This window comes from Culex quinquefasciatus, chromosome 2 (assembly GCF_015732765.1).
Source record: "Culex quinquefasciatus strain JHB chromosome 2, VPISU_Cqui_1.0_pri_paternal, whole genome shotgun sequence".
NCBI lineage: Eukaryota > Metazoa > Arthropoda > Insecta > Diptera > Culicidae > Culex > Culex quinquefasciatus.
The window spans coordinates 189561026-189581996 of NC_051862.1; the positions used below are offsets into that span (position 1 = coordinate 189561026).

The following is a 20971-nucleotide window of genomic DNA, read 5'->3' on the forward strand; positions in this document are numbered from 1 at the left end:
AAGTAGTAACATAATCAAACTTTCGGCATCCTCAGCAAACGTCAAAACCATACAATTTGATGCCGGATCTTTTCCGGAAAAGGTTACTTTTATCTGACACTGGCAATCGGCATTATACATTATCAGTTCAGTTTTATACATTCGCATGGGGTTTTCAAGCTTGACTAGTGTAGTTTGGGCAGAACTTTGTCAAAGAAAGAGGCAGTAGCTGCTGCAAATCAATTCAACTGAAAATTTAAACAAAATTATAAAAATTCAAAAATACAAAAAAAAAACTAAAATACAAAAATACAAAAATACAAAAATACAAAAATACAAAAATACAAAAATACAAAAATACAAAAATACAAAAATACAAAAATACAAAAATACAAAAATACAAAAATACAAAAATACAAAAATACAAAAATACAAAAATACAAAAATACAAAAATACAAAAATACAAAAATACATAAATACAAAAATACAAAAATACAAAAAAAAACATACAAAAATACAAAAATACAAAAATACAAAAATACAAAAATACAAAAATACAAAAATACAAAAATACAAAAATTACAAAAATACAAAAATACAAAAATACAAAAATACAAAAATACAAAAATACAAAAATACAAAAATACAAAAATACAAAAATACAAAAATACAAAAATACAAAAATACAAAAATACAAAAATACAAAAATACAAAAATACAAACATACAAAAATACAAAAATACAAAAATACAAAAATACAAAAATACAAAAATACAAAAATACAAAAATACAAAAATACAAAAATACAAAAATACAAAAATACAAAATACAAAATACAAAAATACAAAAATACAAAAATACAAAAATACAAAAATACAAAAATACAAAAATACAAAATACAAAAATACAAAAATACAAAAATACAAAAATACAAAATACAAAAATACAAAATACAAAAATACAAAAATACAAAAATACAAAAATACAAAAATACAAAAATACAAAAATACAAAAATACAAAAATACAAAAATACAAAAATACAAAAATACAAAAATACAAAAATACAAAAATACAAAAATACAAAAAATACAAAAATACAAAAATACAAAAATACAAAAATACAAAAAAACAAAAAAACATGTACATGTGAAAAAAACAGCTAGAAGTTAAATGGCAAAAAAACTTTTGCCTGAAAGAGATAGCAGATATGATGCAAATAAACCCATAGCTGCTATGTAAACATACTTTGAACAAGGGGAAAACCACTCTGCTCATTGCCCGCGGGTAGGCTGTGCCCGAAAATTGCCCAAACGTGCCCGAGGGTGCCCGATTGAGCGATGAAGCCAAGATAAAAAAAAACATAGCTTAGCAACCGTGTTAAAATGTTTGTTTGTAAATTTTGTCAATCCTGTCAGTGTTGAGTTATTGGTTTGGCTTAGATTAAATTAATTTCCAGTTTAAAATCACTGAAATAATTCTAGTATTGCAAACATTTCTTATTTCTTAATTGGTAAGAAGCATTATGTGAGCTAAAGAATTTATTTGATCGGAAACTTTGTCTTTCCAGGAAAAAAAAATGAAGCAAGTCATTCTACTACTATTAAGAACTGATCCCAGCCAGCTCACCCTTTTACTAAATATCTTGGTGATGACCAAAAGCTGGTTTCAGATCTGTTCCGCGCGGCCGAAAAGCCCTAGACAGATCCTGGACATGGTCGAGTTCGGCATCAAGCAGTACAAAAGCCTGCAGGACTTTAAAAGCGAGAAAATCTCAGCCTTCGTCAAACCCGTGATCGTGTACAAGTGGAAAATCACCGAGGAATTGCGCCGAATTCGGAGACTGCTCCTGGTTCCACATTGACAACGTGTCCACGATACGGCTGCTGGGCCTGGAACACGTGCCAAGAAAAAAAAAACAAAATCACCATCATCGATACTATCAATAAAATTTTAAGAAAAAACTCGTGTTTATTAGAAATAACAAGAATATTGAAATTTTACTTGAATCAAAGGGCCGATTTTACAATATATGGCAATGTTCTAATGATCAACAAGGTTACATCTATTTCATCATATTCAACACAATGTAATTAAATCGACGATCTCCAAAATTAAAATTTGAAGTCGATATAAGATCATTTTGACCGAAACCCGTGGTGTAGGAATAAGCGTGGTTGCCTCTTAACCAGTCGGTCTGGGTTCGATCGCAGAAGGTCCCGGTGGCAAATTTCGAGACGAGATTTGTCTGATCACGCCTTCCGTCGGACGGGGAAGTAAATGTTGGCCCCGGCCTAACCTAGAAGTTAGATGATTTTAGCTCAGTCCAGGTGTAGGAGTCTAGGTAGGAGTCGTCTCTATTGAGTCGCTGGTAGGCAGTCTGACTTACAATCCAAAGATCGTCAGTTAAAATCCTGGTGAGGATGGAAGCTTAGGTGTAAAAAGAGATTTGCAATTGCCTCAACAATCAAGCCTTCGGACACCTAGTTTCGAGTAGGAATCTCGCAATCGAGAACGCCAAGGCAATGCTGTAGAGCGAATAATTTGATTTTATATGATCATTTGCTGGACTATGAAACGATTCGCACAGACAAAGCCAGTTTCAAAACCATAAACCTCGTTCTGACTCTTTTTCAGTTTTCGTTAATGGTACACCTGAAGCTTGCCATTGATATATTTATGTTTGTACAATTTAAATACATTATAAAATATTAAAGATTAAGCTCTTCCGCAGCCGGATTTTGAATTTTGAAGTTTTGCTTCAATCGAACTCATCCTTAGGCACGAGTTTTTCTTCCTGCATCTAGAAAACAAAGATGGGTTTAACAAGTGTAAAGTCATGATTAAGAAATTATTTTCCTTTGGCCTATAAACAGAATGTCCACATTAGCAATTTATCTCAAATCTGTATGAAATTTTCTTCTTTCGAAGAATACTAATTTTCACTACACAGGATTTCACAACAAACTCAAATGTTATTGCTCACAAATCAGTTTAATTGAACAAAATGCACTTGAACCAGTTTAATTGAACAAAATGCACTTGAAACAGTTCTCCGGATAATTTGTAATGTTTGGGACAGAATCCTGATTACTTTGATATTTCGAAAAGATTTTTTCGAATGTCAAAGTCAGTGTGAAAGGTGCCCGAGCTTGTGCCTGAAGGTGCCGAGAACGTGCCTGAAGGTGCCGAGAACGTGCCCGATGGTGCCCAGGGCTCTTTGATCAGAGTGGTTTTCCCCTTGACTTTGAATGTGTTGGTAAATTTTTAACTTGAAAGCCTCATAAGGGTTTGTTCAAATATTACGTCCAATGATTTTGGGAATTTTTACAATAACACAAAAGCGTAAAAGTTTTATTTTTCTGCGTGTTCCATATTTTAGAAACAAGTAATCATTCTGATTCTTTTGATTTCCTTAACGTGAAGACTTCCATCATTGCAAAGATTTTTCGTTCAATGATATCGAGGTTTTTAAGCGAAGATGGCGTTCGAATGGTGAACGCCCGAAATGTCAAAATCACGCAGTGGTACCAACATTACGGAACAAGTGTGCCATGTCATGCCAGGCACACTTGTTCCTAATGTTGGTGCTACTGCGCGATTTTGACATTTCGGGCGTTCACCATTCGAACGCCATCTTCGCTTAAAAACCTGGATAAATTTTGCGTCGCTATCAATATTTTGACAAAATTCCTTCTACAAGTTGTTTAGAATAGTGCCCTACACATGCTGATTCCTTGCGAAGTTATGGAAATCGTCATTAATCAATGATTGCCAACTAGGACGTCAATGTTTGTTCCACAAAATTATATAAATTTTGAGACACATTTGAATTAGATCAAAAATTCCTTCAGTGGCTTCAAGAAGGCAACAACCGGCGCATGCTGATTCATTTTGGTGCAGAAATTCGTTAAATTGAATTTTGTTCAGAATATTTTCGGTTGATGATCAATTATCTCCGAAAATGATCAACGGCTTCACGCTGTTGGAAGAATTATTGTTCAATCGAGATCGTGAATTAAAATGAATGAATCTGAAACGTGCCCAAACCACCGAGCTTCTGCTGTACTGCTGGAAACTCACCACAACTGCCGTACGGATACCTCCCAGCCCTACAGCGCGAGCTTTTTCCCTGCCCGCGAATGGTTTCGCTTTGCTACCGCTGGCTCGCTTTGTTCAGAAATCTTTTAGCGCTTGGTGAGTTATGACGTGTTTTTTCTCCGCCGTGAACATTTTTCCTGCAAAACAGAAGTAGATTTTTGCACTGCGCTGACACCGTCGTCCATCTTGAATATTGGGTTCGCTCTCAGCGACGGTTCAGCTTGCTAGGACTTTTTCCGAGCATATTTTCCGCTCTGCATTTTCCTGCGAGTGACCTCCCAGTATTCGTGTGGTTTTTCCTGCAGATTGCGACTGCGACGACACCCGCGGGGGCGCCACGATCGATTTTTCTGCTGGTTGGTCCGTCGTCACTGCAGCCGCCGCCATCTTGGAAGAGCGTGGAATAAAAAAATCGCACGATATTTGGCCGAGAGACAGTTTTGGAAGGAAAATACGATTTGAAGCGTCGCGTGGCTGTAAAGAACAAGTTTAGAAGCTGGAAGCTGGCGGATTGTTACGTAGGGCATGTGTCCGGGGAGTAGTTGAAGGCATATTTTTTCTTACCACGCCCTGGTTCGGCGCTGAATTGAGCGCGCTCCGCTGAGAAGAATTAAAAAGGATTTCGAGTGAGTTGCATTTTAATTAGTTCGTAAGGATAAGTGAATGGTTGGTTTAGTTTTAAGACGATAAATCGAAGGTTTTCTATGAGGGGTGGGGGACGCTGAAAATTTTCTTTTGAGAAAAACGACCTTGGGAAGGGGACCCAGGGCGTAGCGCTAAAGCATTTTTCATGAGGGCACGCTTGGATCAAACGGATATGACAACCCTGCTGTAAACATTTGACAGCTGACAGTTGCGTACCTGGGGGAGGCAAAGCTTCTGCGGAAAGCTTTAGTTCACTTTCCGTTTCATTTTTAATTCGAGCGCGCTAGAGTGCAGATCGGAATCGGATGATAATCTGTTATTTTACTTTATTTTTTACCTGTTAAGCGTTAAATTTAGTTTTACCCGATAAGCAAACAATTGACACGGTTGTTGTAGCATTTCGAGTAGGTAGATTAAACTCAGTGGACGGTTTAGACACGTTTAAGTAATTCCAACGTGGCAAATTATTACTGCGCAGTATCCTTTCGAGGTCATTTGAGCATAAACAAGGTGAACTGCTAGTAGTTTTCTAGAAGCCTTCGATTTACCGTTTTAGCTAACATGATTTAAGTGAATAAGTGAGACCGTAGAAAAATTGCGGGTGTGATAATCCTTAATTAATCATGGTTTCGTCTCTCTCTGATTAGTTAAGATGAAAATGAAAGCATACGCTAAGAAGAAACCGTAAGGAAGAAGAAAACAAAGTCGTCGCTCCGCGTGAACAAAAAGAGAAATCGTGAGCGCAAACAGCGCGAAAGCTCTCGCGAAGAAGCATAACAAAATCGTCGATAAAGTAGACTAGCAGTTTGACAGTCAAAATGGTGAGTTTGTTTGGCACCGTGTGCGTGTCTCAAGGACTGTTTTCTAATCGTTGTTCGTTTCTTAATTTGTTTACGAAACAGCCACGGATTGACCCACTGAAGCTGCTCACGTGTCTCAGCGTGTTGCTGGCACCGAACGGCGGAATACGCAGTGCCAACGAGGTGAAGCGGCTTGCAAAGTAAGTAGCTAGCGATTTATCTAGGTTTATGTTTTCAAATAAAAAAAAAACAGTGGTCGTGTTTTTTTGCAAGAAAGATCCCAACTCACCACCCCATTCATCATCAAACCCCTTCATCCAAACATGCCATCGCCCAAATTCACCACGGAACGTTACAAATGTTTTTCTTTCTCTTCCCCTCCCCACACAGTCTGATGGCCAAGTTCTCCAAAAAGCTCGTGTCCAAGTGTATCTACATCCAGATACTCAAGTGCACCGAAACGGACCTGCTCGGGCAGTTTATGGCCGCGGGCGGGTGGTCGCTGGTGCACATGTGGCTGGCCGACGGCATCACCACCAAGAACTGGCCCCTCATTCAGGAGCTGCTCGAGCTGCTGCTGTGCTGCCCGGTGGACGTGGAGCGGCTCAAGAGCAACACCGCGCCGAAGCTGGTCAAGTCGCTGTCCAAGGACAGCAGCCACGAGGGTGAGTACAACGGGATAGAGAGTGTTGCTGTTTTCGAACAGTTTGGTTCATTCTGTTTTCACCACACAACAGGGAGCTTTCGTGGAGGGGGGAAGCTTTTATGCTTTGTTCCGTTACTCTTAGCTGTTATACATACTTCGTGAAGGGAATTTCATGAATGGAATGAACGCGTAGTAATTTCTTTTAGAACTGACGATTCATTCGAGATGAACATTTTTGGCTGCTTTTTCGAACTCCGCCAGCTAACGTCAAACCATACAGAATGGTAGCAGCAATTTTGTACTGTTATTTTGTGAAATTTTGTATTATTGTACGGTCATTCCCTTACTGGACCGGTGGAAACTAGAGAGCCTATAGGTCCCTAGTCGAAACAGTTGGCGGGTCAGATGCGGAATCAAGCTGGACTTTCGTTGATAAACAAAAGGAGCACGTGGTCGCAAAATGGCGGCATCGTGCTAGGAGCCTTTTTTCAAAATTAAAAAAGGTTTTTTTTCATTTGATTTTTATTATTATAATTTTTTTTTGCAAAGTTGTTCGTACAATTATACTTGATATTGAAAAGTATTACAGTTACTGATATCTTTTATAATTTTAATACCAAAGAGTTAAAGACAAAACCATTTAAAAAGATGTCAAGTAAGAAACATGCTGTCATGAAAGTATTTCTGGAGTTTTTTTTTTTGAAAAGGTCCAATAAACCAAAATTTCAGTTTTTGCTTTTTGGTTTTTTTTTAATACCCATGACTCAAGGCGGTTTCAAAAAACACCAAAAACGCAAAAACTGGAAATTTGGTTCATTGGACCTTTAAAAAAAACTCCAGATTTGAAGAAAATTATTAAAAATCGATTTTTAAACTCTTTATGTTTATAAAAAATGGCACTGTGTTGATAAGAATAATTTTTATTTATGTGAACAATAATATCAAAGCGTTCCTTTACTGCCCATGATTGCCCAATATTTGTACTTAGTTTTAAGCACACCATTTGGGCATGTGGTGCCTGTTGGTGTTAAACAAATAAACAAACAAATAAATTTCCCAATGCAAAAACTGCAAACTGAGAAAAACGAAAGGAAAGTTTTTCACACTATGACGGCAACGCGATAAAAACTGGATTTCCTCCAGACTTTGTAATTGTAACGACAGCCTGTTAGTTTACCTCCCCGTAAACTTGGCAGTTTGAAATTTTCGTATGTTTGGCAGGTTAAGCACTCGCTCCTAACTCCATCCAATTTGCTGATATTCACTATTTTAACAACTAATTTTGCCAAAAAAATTGATAGAAACTTGCTCGCTCACTTCTCATTGAGCTATTTATCACTCGATTTCAGTTGAAAACGCTTTTAATTAGATTTAATTGAATGTCAAATTTCTGACCTGCCAACATTAGAGGCACGCTGGAATTAGATGCTGTTCCTCTATAAACCCTATTCAAGAAATTAACAAATGATGCCATAAATCGCGTAGTTTCAACTCCGGATATTCGAATCATGAAACCGTGGAGAGATCTGGAGAAAAAAAAAATTTTTTTTGCAGAATTCGGTAAAGTTTACCGAATTTTCAACTTTGGAACAGTGGTATTCGGTAAAATTTTGTTATTTTTGACAGTTGGTTTACCGAACTAAACTTTACCGATTTTTCAACTACCGAATTCGGTAAAAACGTCTAAGCGTGTAGAAAACAATAAAATTCGGGAAAAAGTCGGAAATTTGTAGGCTATTTCAGAAATTATTAAGGCCGTTGTAAATATTTTTTAAGGTGTAAATCGTCGACACTTTCAGGATCAAATCGAAAAATTTAGCGAAACATTTTTTTTTTCGAAATATTTCAAAATTATATTGTATTAAGAAGTCTATTCAACTGAATTCTCCCCTCTTTGATCAGAGTCGAAAATCTCCAATTTCTTTCCAAAGATTAAAATTTTATTTTGATTTTTTTGAACATCTCTGATTGGAAGTTATTGGAGCTTAATTTTCCAGCCTTCTTTCCGAAATATTTTCTCAAGCTTTGTTTTTACCAGTAGTGTCAAAATTTTGACTGTTTTTATTTAGCCCAATATTGTATCTAACACAAACATGTTGTTCAACTGAGAACATCCGTCAAAGTATTACAATAATCAAAGCGGCCAGCCCTACTGCGTTATATTTACTGCAGAGAGGATTATTTGAACGGATCACATTTTACAGATCCTACGGGGGAGGAGGGATGCGTGGACATACCGTATCGTTTTTTTGCATTATTTGTTGTGTGCATTGTGAATGTTGCGTTTAGTGTAATAATATATGACTGAACATAATATAAATATTAAATTATTATAATCAACAAAATAACCTTCATTACCATCTAAAAACACAAAAATTTTATAGTTTATATTTAGAAAAAAAGAGTGTGCTGGTTGGTATTTGAATAAATAGTTTTTAATGATTTGCCACCATCCTTTGGGTAAGAATGACCTATTATTATTTGGAATTATTTAGCCTCCCTGTACCAAATGATTGTCACTTTGGGCTATTTTTGGGGTCATGTTTGCACTCAAAAACACAAAATAACACCACAAAAATGTGTTTTTTGTGTTTCGAATATCCGAAAGGAAGTTTTCTAAAAAAAAATTACATATATTATAACACACAACCATTTTGTTAAAATCGGAAACAGTTTCTGAGTGTTTCTTTAACCTTAGAAAAATAAATCGCTTAGAGCTTTTAATGCCACTAAAAGTGGGGTATTCTTGAATAAATCACTAAATTGTATTATTTTCTGTTTTCTTGTTAAATCATAAAATTAATCAATGCGTAAATTCCTTATACTATTTTTAAAAGGTATCTTAAGCTTTCTCAAAGGCAGGCTAAAACAAGTATATATTCGCACAATCCCAAGAAACTAAAAGAACACTAAAACATATTTTTAATGCGATCGCATTGAGTAATATGAAAAGTTAAGTTATTTTGCCTCCAATATATACATTTTCCGACACAAAAACAAAACAAACTCATTTCATTTGTAGAAATTTTCTATGAAAGGGTGGTGTGTTTTGAATTATGAAAAATGTTTTGCTGTGTACCTATTGAAACTTAATTTTATTTATTCACTATAAAAAATCACACCATAATCACTTGAAAACATCAACTAATAACTCCCATTCGCTTCTCATTTGTTCACAGGAGTGCGACTGCTGGCCACCAAACTCGTCGAGCAGTGGCTGAAAATCGCCCGCAACGATATCCGTTCGGGACAGGTTACCGTGCCAGCTTCGGCCACGGTCGCACCGCCCGCATCGGCGGAGGCCGAAAGTTCCAACGACGAACCGGCCGAAGAGCAAGCAATCGCCGACCAAAGCCAGGAGGAGATCGTTAGCGAGACCGTGGTTGACGAGGAGGAGGAGGAGGAGGAGGAGGGCGGGGAAACAATAGTTCCGGACGTGGTGCCGGCTGAAAACGGCGGAGATGATGTGTCCGAGGAGGTTGACGAAAGCGTGCGCGAGGATGATGACGGTGATCACGAGGAGGAGGAAGATGTCGAGGGTGCGAAAGATGATTTCAATAAAGCCGTTGCAGACAGCAACGCTAAAAAGGCGCCCCTGTTGTTTAAAATAACGATGAAAAATGGAAAGCAGGTGCTGGCAAAGGTTGAGTCGCCAACAAAGAAAAGCGCGGCGGAGCTCGAGGACGTTGCCACTAAGGGTGAGGAAGATGCGGCTGAAGACGTTTCGAAAGTAGAGGATGCAAAGAAGGAGGTGGCGGATGGACAGCTGGACCAAACAGATTCCGTTGAAAGCGTAGACAGTGTTGAGGCCCAGAAGGTAAAGGACGAGAAGAGCGAGAAGAGTAAGGATAAGGATCGTCGAAAGAGTGACGAGAAGGACCGAAGCCGTGATAAGGACAAGAGCTCTTCAAAGGATAAAGATAAACACCGAGACAAGGACAAAAAGTCCAGCAGCAGCAGCAGTCACAGGTCATCGTCTAAGTCATCTTCGTCGTCATCTTCAAAGCATAACAGCAGCAGTGGCAGCAGCAGTAAAACAAGCAAAAGCTCAAGCAGCAAGAGTTCAAGTAGCTCTAGTTCAAAGGACAAGGACAAAGATCGCCACAACAGCAGCATCGGCAGCAACCACAGCAGCAGTAGCAAACACAAGAGCTCGTCGTCGAAGTCATCCAGCAGCTCGAAGAGCAGCAGTAGCAGTTCCAGCGACAAGCATCGGGATCACAAGGATAAAGACAAGTCGAGCAGTTCCTCGAGCAAGGACAAGGAGAAGGAAAAGGACGGTCAGTCGAAGGGTTCTTCGCCCTCGGTTAATAAACTGCCAAAAATTCCGAAAAAGCCGCGAAACGATAGTGTGGATGAAAAGTCCGATTCTTCTGCCCAGAAAATGTCACCATTGGCCAGCAAGAAAGCTTCCATCTCCATTGAGATGCGCAACCTTGACAACAGACCAAAAACGGTGAAAACGTACAACGCGAACTTCCGATCGCACGGTTTGACTGAGGAAGCTCCGCCTCCACCCTCGCGTAAAGGTCTGAAGAAGCCATCGTCGGGGACCACGACTGCCCCAGTGCAAGCTGTGGGTTCGACCGCTACGGGCACCGTTCCGACAAAACGCTCATCGCCTACGCGTTCCTCGAAGGATGGTCCACCGGAGAAGAAAACGCGCGAAGAGCCCACCGAACGGCCGGGTGCCATTAAGCTGATACCGGCTAAGCGACAACGTAAGTACCAAACACTGCACAGCGCTATTAATGGAGTTCTGCTGAGTTTCGTTTCAGATCGTTGGAATAGTGCATTCGGAGCTGCGGCTGGGTAGAATCTGTGCGTGTGTTATTTGTTTGCGTGACGATTTGTTATGCAATATTTTTGTATGTTGAATTATGGCGCGCTCAGCGGGTTGAATTATATTCCCATGTTTTACGGGTCTCTCGGCGGCGGGAGCTCGTAAAATTAGGACGAAATTTTTCAACTTCATCTGACCGCCCAGTCATACAGGTTTGCTGCCAGGCTTTACCGAGGACATCGTGGGATTGTGCTTCCGATGGAGACAAAACTATCCGCGCCGATGACGAGTAAGATTGACCCATTCTTTCATTACACAAACCGAACACTGACAGTGAACCTGCGTCGTGTCATGGGGATCAACGGGCGAGAAGCCAGGAGTGCGATTCCCCTTCCCTGAGTAGCATTTAAGTGCCTTGCGTGTGTGTGTGTATGCGTACTCGCGTCTCCACTTTTGTAACCAAATGCCCCTAAATTGACAGGTACGTGTGTGCGTGTGTAACATAACCGGCGATTTCTTGTGCTTCTTGTACCCATTGTAACTCTCGAATTGGTGAACTTTTTTGATTAACCTGAGAAAGAAAGAAAAAAACGTTCCACCTTCGAGAGCCACAAGACACATGAATGAAAGCCGGCAAATAAATGGTTTATTGTGAAAAGAAAACAAAAAAACAATTCGAGCAATAAAAAGAAATCGAAAAACCATAAACCGCACGGAGTCCTCCAAATCCATGGCCGAACTAGCAAGCAAGGGTGCATCTTCCGGGAGAGGGTTATTCCTGTTTGGTGTAGCTACTAATCGGCAACACATCTCTTTTTATTTATTGTTAATTTTTGATAATGTTCAAGTATTGTTTCTTTATTTTTGTTTTTGTCTGACTAGTTAAAATATTTCACGATATAAATAATTTTGCTTGAAAAAGCTTGAGCGCGATTAAAAATCATCCGCGATTAAAAATCATCCTTTGTAAATTTACACAAAATGAGATGATTTGATAAAATTTAAAAAATGCTTATGTCAGCGTTCAAAATATTTCCAATTGTTAAACACGCAGATATCATTCCCTGCACGAATTAATTACAATACAAAAAATGTCGAGCTTGGTATTAAAAAGTCAGTTATTTTAAAGTAAATTATCGGTCATAAGCTTATTAAAATTTAAACTTATATTTCACTCTCGCAACAAAGTTATTACCGATCACCATTTTAAAATTCCTCTCGTTACTTGCAAATTACACTTCCAGATCAAACAAATCGTGTGGGAATATTTTAATGTCCTTCTAATTAAATAGGAGAAACTCCCATATGTTCGGCATGTTTAAAATTCGGGCCTATTTCTATCAAAATCACAGACTTTACGCACCTCTAAAGAAAAGGGGTAAAGAGATGGCTTTACGAAAAGCAGATAAAAGTTGAGGGAACGATTTCTTGAGGTTTTTCTTCACTCTCTCTCTGGCTTGCTTTCGCTGCCAGTATGCTGACATTATATGATCGATGGAAAGACATTTCGATAATTTTGGTTTTTTATGATGTTTTCACGTGACGACATCCGTCATTACCATGATTTTTCGTTAGACGATATATTTTTTCACAGTATTTTCTCAAATTGGGTTCTATAATGAAGCTTAGATTGCCGATATTATTGTTTACAACGATAAAGCTTATTTTTCTGAGGACAATGACCCTTTGTACAAACACAAAGAGTTTAAAATGGATTTTTAATTTTGAAAAATTAACCTCGCGGTCCTTTTTGACAGAAAAGGTCCTTTTTGACAGCTCGTTGCAAGGGGATCATAGTTGATCCATCGAAAAAATGGTGTCTTGACAATTTTTTTTTGCATTGAAATGAAAAAAAGTGATCAGAAATGGTTTTTAATCATGTTTTTTTACCGTTGTAGATAAAAATTGACATAGGGCTTTAGCACCCAATTCCTTCTACAAGTTGTTTAGAAAAGTACCCCGCACGATTGTCCTCGTTCTGAAATAATAAAAATCATTATTTAATTGCTTTTAAAAATTATAATTTTTGAGATTCATATGATTCAAAAATGCTTCTGGGTACAACCAGCATATCGATGCCTCTGTACTCTCTTATGCTGACTAGATAGGAATCCCAGCAAACTTAGTACAAGAGAGCACGAAGGCATCGATGTGCTGATTGATTTTGGTGCTAAAATTCTTAAAATTGAACTAATTACAGAGCATTATAGAGTGATGATCAATTTTCGTTAAAAGTAATTGGCGACTTTACATTAAATGCGTAATGTTGAAAAACTGAAACATAATTTATATAAGCTCTATGTTTTAACGTATATTGAACATTATAATATTATAACAAAGTTATCAAACAAAAAAGGTTAAATCTGTCTGCTTTTCATGAGCACAAATTCACAGAAAATTCATGTTTCATTAAGAAGGGTCTACATGGGGCATGGTTTACCCACCCACTCTCAAAGTTTTACCATTTTTGTGAAATATCAAATAATATAATCATCCGAGGCTAACAGTTTGTCCGAAACTTTTGATCAAAATTAGAAAAAAGCTAGTTCAATGTATGCTCAAATTATTTTTCTTCAGAATAAACGCTAGAAAGTTTTTGACAATTAGTTCATTGCTGGCAACACGACTACGGTTTACTCCGGGAGCATTTTTAAATTTGGTCGTTTTTGTAAGGGTAAAGGCATTTGTATTTAGTAAGCTATGAATTTGGCCCTACATGTCTCTACCCTTTTTTGTGGTTTTTTTTTGCATCATGTTAAATATTGCGTCCAACATAAATTGCAGAAGCAAAGTACATTTACTGAACCTTTTCCAATGAAATGAACATCTAGTTCCTTTTTTTTTCCATATTTGTAGGGTTTATTTGAGAACAAGCATGATTTCGTTACTGCTACCGCGCAATTTTGTGGAAGCATGGTACATTTTACCATATTTGTGTTTACTTTTATCGAAAAGCCACAGTTAATTCAATTAGGCAGCACTTTTAGCAAACATTTTTAAAATTACCATGTTATTCACAGAACTTTCACAGACAAAGAGATATCGTTTTTTGTGTATTGTAAATAATTGTCTAGTTGCTGTGAAATTTACACTTTTAATTTTGCGATATTCAAATTAAATTTTAAAGGGATACGTGAGAATGAAAGGGACCCTTTACAGTCCAGACCCGATTATACGAAGTCTCGATTATACGAAGTGAAATTTTGCCAAGGCCTTCGGATAATCGAGCCTGGACTGTATAAGAAGCCTGGGCAATTTGAATTTAACGTGACCAGCTTCTGAAGTATGAAGCCTTTAAGCCCAGCAAAACATGACAAAATTGCCACACTCAATACATGGTTGCCAGCTGTTTTCAGCCAATTCTGTTTAGTATTGGGTCTCTCGAGAGGGATTGTATGAAAGTCACACGCTTCGTTATAAATGAATGTTCCCTAATTGAAGAATTATTTCGATATGTTTGTTTTTGCAACAGATTTGGCTAGTTTTTGGTCGAAATTGAATGCCCGATGCTTGTTTTCATAATTTGGTACAAGATTTTTACCTCTGTTTGTCCAAGAAGTTTCTTCAGACTGTAAAAAAAAGCTTCATGTTTCGATGTTAAAGTACGTTCAATACAGTTTCTCAAAAAGTAAACCGTCAATGCAGTGTGCGCAAAGTATGCCACCATCCGCCGTGTGTTATCTCTTGACGCGCAAGCGCACTTCTTGCTGGTTCGGCCTTCGATGAGGCATTTTTTATTTCCCCTTCTCGCGCCCATCCCTGTTGGACTAGATTAATACCACGAGTATCCGAAAGGGGAGACGGGGTTGACTAGCGCGGTTTCAATCAATGAAGATGACAGTTGAATAGATAACGTTGCTCTAATTTGTAGACTCATTAAAGTTCAACGTAAGCAAATCGAATAGACGACAATCCATTTCAATTAAGGGCCATACGCACCTCCCAAAAAAAGGGGTCATGAAATAGCTTTACGAACAACAGAACAAAGGAGAGGGAAAACATTATTGGGGCTTTTCACCAACCTCTCTGGCTTGATTTCGCTACCGTTACTGCCCATTTGATTTTTTTTTCTTGACCGATTCCTTACCAAGTGTAAAGCTGCCTGAAATAAATCAACCACCACCACCTTACCAAGTGCGTACACTATTTAACTCGGTAAAGTTGAAGTCAGTTGTGACAAAACAACTATAGTACCGTCTGGGGGTGAGATTAGGTCATACAAAAATACTGAAATTTGTATGACCCAATCTCACCTCCCCGACCCAATGTCACCCCTGATGACGGTAATTCAATTTAATTAAGCGTTAAAGCTCGTTCAATTTAAAACTTTTTGTTATTATTTTTTTTTTAAATTGATTTGGGCCATCTCAAATTGTAACTCAATTATTTTCTAGTTATTTATTTTAACGGAGTTGTTTCAAATTGTTTTTTTTTTACTTTTGGGCAGTCCAAAACATAATTTTTATGTTCAATTAACGAGTATGACGTATGCGACTTACAAAGATAAAACAAGGGCTGATAGTTTTATTTATTTTATTTTATTTTATTGATCTTGCGTTTATAAAAACTAAAGAGCTTTTGCATGTTAGTCGAAAAAGTTTAATTTCATTTGCATTCTAAAAGCATACAGTCTGTTCTCGGTTGTCCGAAGCCAAAAATTAAATTTAGGCTAATCGAGTCACGAAATTTTATTAAATATTTTATAGCATACTATGACATTTTATTTTGTTATGCATCAGGCAACCATCAAGTCAAATTCAAATGATTTTTATATCGCTGTATTCAAATTATAAAAAATAGATATTTTTTTCATTGGTTGATATTTCCATGTATTCACGTGATTCTAGAGTAAATGTTCAAGACAACCTATGAGTCATGGGTTTCTTATGCAGATAGGACGTTTTGAAAATTTAATCTGGAATTCTTCGGATAATCTGGCTTTTGGATAATCGAGAATGGACTGTTTTGAATGTTCAACCTCACGGTGATTGGAAGTTACTAGTTAGTTTAAGGGTGCAAACAAGCAAGGAAATTGTAGTATTTTTGTTCCAAAATTGTAAAACGATTTTAAAAATAGTCTAAATCCCTTGTAAATATTTTTGTATGCACTACTTTTTGGGTTAAATGCAAAATTATATGGATTGTATTCGCAAATTTAGTAAAAATCGCGGTGCAAAATGCTCTGGTTAATTAGTAATAATTCGTTATTTGGCAAAACATTTGGTTTGGATGAGAACATTAAATTCATAATTGCACTAGTTTATTTTGAGCTGAAAATACTAGTAGTGTATTCCTTGTTAAACTGTACTTGTAGCCTATTTACAACAAATGAAAACGCAATTTTTGCATGGTTATTAAGGTTATTCTGCAATAAAACCGCACTCCTAAAATTGAAAAAAAAAAAACTCAAAATTCATATTCCGAGCCATGTTTTCAACATATGAATGAATTTTTTTGTTAATGCATTATTCATCAATCCAGTTGTTTTGAAATCATTAGTTTTCAACATAACTAAGTTTGATTGAACTTCTATTTCTTTAAGTCGATTGAACTTCTATTTCTTTAACATATTGATGTTTTTTCAACAGAAAATCTTGAAAATATATGCAACAGACTAAATAATTTAGCATTTTAGCAAGTTGGAATCAAAACTTTGAAATGTTCAAACTGAAATTGCGTATGGTTCTCACAGTTTTTATCTTGCCGTTGTTTAGAAATATAATCATTCCATTTCGCTTCGCTTCGCTAATCATTTCATCTCAAATATGAAAACACTAAATTTCAAAAACGGAATTTATCATGCTTTCAAAAATTTAATGATATCGCGTTCGTCATGCGTCAAATATACCAACCGGACTGCTAAAGGTTCGATATATTAAGATTTTTAAAGGATGCATAAAACAGATTCATTCTAATACAGTCTAGGTTTGATTATCCGAAATTTAAATTATCTTGAAAGAGACTTTAGATACTCAAAGTTCAGTGATCTGAAAATCAAATTTAGTTGATTGATTGCTTGTTAGATTATCAATATTCGTTTCTCAAATCTCACTAGTATAGTTCTGGGGCATATTTTAGTTTAACGATCCAAATTAGGACGATTTAAAAATTACGATTCGGTTATCCAAAGTGACATTTTAGAATGAGTTCTGGGAATCGAGTCCGGACTGGAACTGGAAGAGATTTTCCATGCGATCTTTTTTGTCTCTAGTTTTCATTCAAAAACAAAACAAAATCGTCTTCTGTTTATCGAACGTGTGCTGTGTTGATCTTTTTGAATCAAATTATTGAATTATTAGTTATAATGTGCACATTTGTTTCAATTGATATTTGCTCTGCGCTGTTGCTGTTATTCTATCTTGGTACACGTCTGAATAAACTTGTATGTGCAAATGTCAGAGAGCACTACGACGATGATTTGCCAATGTTTAATTGTTATTTTTCAAGGTTTAGTGCAAATCATTCAAATAAAATTCATTCCAAAATAATTGTTATAAAAAAGATTATAATATTTTTTCTCTGTTAACAAAATCAAGCAAAACAATGTTAATGGTCCTAAGGTTCCTCTGATCATTCGAAAGGGGATTTTCTAAGAAAACCGTTTAACGTCTGGCCCGATTTTTGTAAGAGAAACCGAAAAACAACAGTATGTATGTAGGTAGCGTAATGCTAGATGAATTTTAAATCTTTAAAAAGCCACGTGTCATTTAACAATTGATACACGTGTCATTTAACAAGTGATACAATTCTATTGTGATCCATAAGTTTTGCTGTTTTCCCTCTATCTATTCGGATTTTTTTTTATCTATTAACATGCTATCGTTTCAGATCACAACAAGCCGCACACTAGAAATGCACTATTCCAGCGATCTTACTTTTTGTTTTTTTTTTTTTAATAAATATGAAAGTTTCTATCCTATCTTACTTATGATATATTTTTGTTTTCTTCACTTCAGCCTCGCTCGTAGAATCGGACATGTTCATGGACGCGCTGTCTGCTACACTCAAAAAGGACGTTAAAAAGCGAAAACGACGCCACAGCGGGTCGGAGGGAGGTGCCAAAGGGACAGAAAAACCTGCGTCCACCGCTACCACTCCGACAACTGAACTGGACAAGAGCATTACTGAGCCGGCGTCGCCGGAGAAAACCGAAAAAGCAACACCTCCTGCCAGTCCAACGTCCGACCGGCCCGAATCACCCGTCGTCGCTCCGGCAGTAACCGCCGCTGTAAAAGAAACACCCTCCCCGGCTGTCCCAGCTCCGGCGTCACCGGAAAAGGTCACCGTGGCGCCGATGTCTTTCTATCGGGATACCTTGGCCGATTCCGACGAGCCGTCCGAAGCGAAGAAGGAAGACGGTGAGGACGGCGATGCCAAGGTTAAGGAAGAAAAGGCTGCAACCGATGAAACGGCGGCATCGGAGGACGTTGAGATGAAGGCTGAAGAGATCCCGGACACTCCAGCCGAGCCGGAGGATGATGACGAAGAGGTCATCAAGAAGCCCAAACGGCTCAAGTCGGAACTGAACGATGACGAAGATGTCGATGACAAGAGCAGTCTGCTGGATGCTGTTAGTGATGATCTGTCGAAAAAGATGGCGAACATCGAGGATGGAATTGCTGACGTGCCTGAAATACCGGTCAAGAAACCTCCGGGTCCAGGCTGTGGTCCAGACGGTCCGCCGGGAGTGTTGGTGATTCACCGACGGAAGGGACCGAAGAAACAGCTCAAATGGAAAGCTCAAGATGATCTGGAGGAAGTTCGGTACTTTGAGCTGGACGTTACGGAACGATGCAACGTGACGAAAACGTTCACCGACCTGAAGCACATGGAACGCGTGGACGAACGTAACAAGTACATGTTGTCGCGCAAGCTCCCGTCCGAGGATATCATGATGGAGAGAACGGCTTGGCTGCCGCTGATCGAGGTAGACAATGTTCCGCCTCATCCCGATGGCGTCAACAGTCAGGAGAGAAACCTTCAGCGCAATCGGGAACGAAGTGTGCTGCAAGCGTTGTACTTCAACCGTCACATGATCCCGGACTCACCAGCCGAGCCAGACGTTGAGGTTTACTCCATTTCTGAACCGATTCACATTCCTATGGATGATGTTACCGGCAATCCCGACTCGGTTAACGATTTCACCAGCATGCCATGGCCGGAACCAAAGTCAACGCCACCTCACGAATCGGCTGGATTCAATTCGCCATTCTTCCCTGGTTCTGGAAATGATTTCCCACCATTCGGCAACGCTGGTAGCTGGGACATGCCTGGATCGAGCACTGGGCCGTTTACGGGAATGTTCCCCACAGGTCGGATGCCTCCTGGAGTGCCACCACCAAATGTCGGCGGGCACGGACCACCGAACGGTAATCCCAACATGATGCGTCCGATGAACATGCCTCCCAACATGCCGCCAATGGTTCCTCCAAATATGCCTCCTCACCCCAACATGTTCCCGAACAACTTTGCTGCACGTGGACCACCACCACCGATTCAGCAGCACATGAACGATCGTGACATGGACGACAACTTCCGGAATGGACCTCCACCGCCGCCAGCATGGATGAACAATAGCAACGGTGGACCAGATCGCAACCGAGGACCTCCGCCAGGCCATCAAGGCAATTTCAACAACAACAACCGGGGCAACTTCGGTGGCGGACGAGGTGGAGGTGGGGGCAACTGGAACAACAACCGAGACAACGATCGGAGTGGACCACGTGGGGGCAACTATCGTCCACCGTGGCTGCAGAACAATCGTGGAAATAACCAGAATCACGGCAGCAGGGGCCGAAAGTGGTAAATTTTGATGCGAGTTGTTTTTTTTTCCTCCGACACAGTGACATGGCAGTGCCTAGTGATACCTAGCAATAAGTGTGGCATTAACTAAATGACTGAAGCTTGTTTCAAAGCCCACAATGTTTGAGTTTATTGTGTGCAGATCTGCATTCTTAAGCATTTTGATTCGTTTTACTTACCATTAAGAGTGAAAAGCTTAAAGCCTTGAAGGTACAAATATCTTAAAGAAACCCCTAGTTCATAGTTTTTAATTTCACATGCATTATTTTATGTTTTGCGAATTGGATTAATACTTACTGTAAATTTGTGTAAATAGTATGAACTTACCGTGTGTGACTAAAATAAAGTCGGTTATGTTATAAAAACACTTGTATTTTGTATGCCTGAAAGAAACATGTCCATTGAAACTTCTCTCTGTAAATCACAAAAAAATATGCGTCGGAAGGTTAGTATTTCTTAAAAGTATCTATTGCTAAATTTCTTTCTTGTGTGTAAAAGTTAGTGGGAGGGGAGCTGATTACGCGCGGATTACTCGGGGTTAGTAGGGTTGAGGGACAAGACGTGTAAAATAAGGGGGTTGTGTTGCAGGTTGTTGTTTCATTTGGTTGGCTTTGCTAGCCTCTATGGTTGTCTTCTGCTGAAACTGTCCAGGTGCTGGGGCGTAAAATAATTTCTAAAGAACATTTGTTCGTTGGACATTTTTTATTTTACCCAAAAAAACTATTAAAATGTGAGGAAGGCATCACATTAGGAAGGATTAAGTATTTTTTTTAATAGTACCCTACACGTCGTGATGATTTTTGGAGATGCTTTTCCTATTCTTTGTATTTAATCATTAATCAATGATTTCACATTTGATTTAGATTGATTTTTTTTTTCACCTGTTTCAAAAAGGCGACAACCGGCAGATGCTGGTGCAATAAATTATTTTTGGTGCAATGAAACGAAATCAATTAAGCAATTTGGAGCATTTTAGAGTGATAATCAGATTTCAATTGAAATGCTAAACGGGTTCAGCTTAACCCTCTACAACCCAACCCTGCCTCTAGACTGGTAAAAAAAGCAAAGCAATCCACTTTAACGACCCCCGGGTCTTTTGTGGGCTCTGTTGCAAGTTTCTGCTCATTTCTAGGCGTCCGAAGGTTATGTGTGGTGAGTCACCCAAAACCTCTTTTACGCAAATGGACCGACGTTTTACTTCCCCATCCAATAGAAG

General features: G+C 38.4%; 1 protein-coding gene across 3 annotated transcripts; it reads left to right on the top strand.

The window, feature by feature from the left end:
* The first annotated feature begins 4150 nt into the window (after positions 1-4150).
* LOC6044240 (uncharacterized protein DDB_G0284459) lies at positions 4151-20115 on the top strand. Of its 3 annotated transcripts, none has more exons than XM_038251853.1 (6): positions 4151-4705; positions 5372-5545; positions 5627-5724; positions 5915-6189; positions 9350-10891; positions 17910-20115. In XM_038251853.1, exons 2-6 carry the CDS (start codon positions 5543-5545, stop codon positions 19757-19759), a joined length of 3768 nt encoding a protein of 1255 aa, XP_038107781.1. In that variant the 5' UTR covers positions 4151-4705; positions 5372-5542; the 3' UTR covers positions 19760-20115. The 3 variants fall into 3 exon arrangements, with proteins under 3 accessions (XP_038107781.1, XP_038107782.1, XP_038107783.1); XM_038251854.1 differs by lacking the exon at positions 4151-4705 and adding an exon at positions 4754-5234 and having other exon boundaries at positions 17910-20114; XM_038251855.1 differs by lacking the exon at positions 4151-4705 and adding an exon at positions 4754-5128 and having other exon boundaries at positions 17910-20114.
* Positions 20116-20971: the final 856 nt, after the last annotated feature.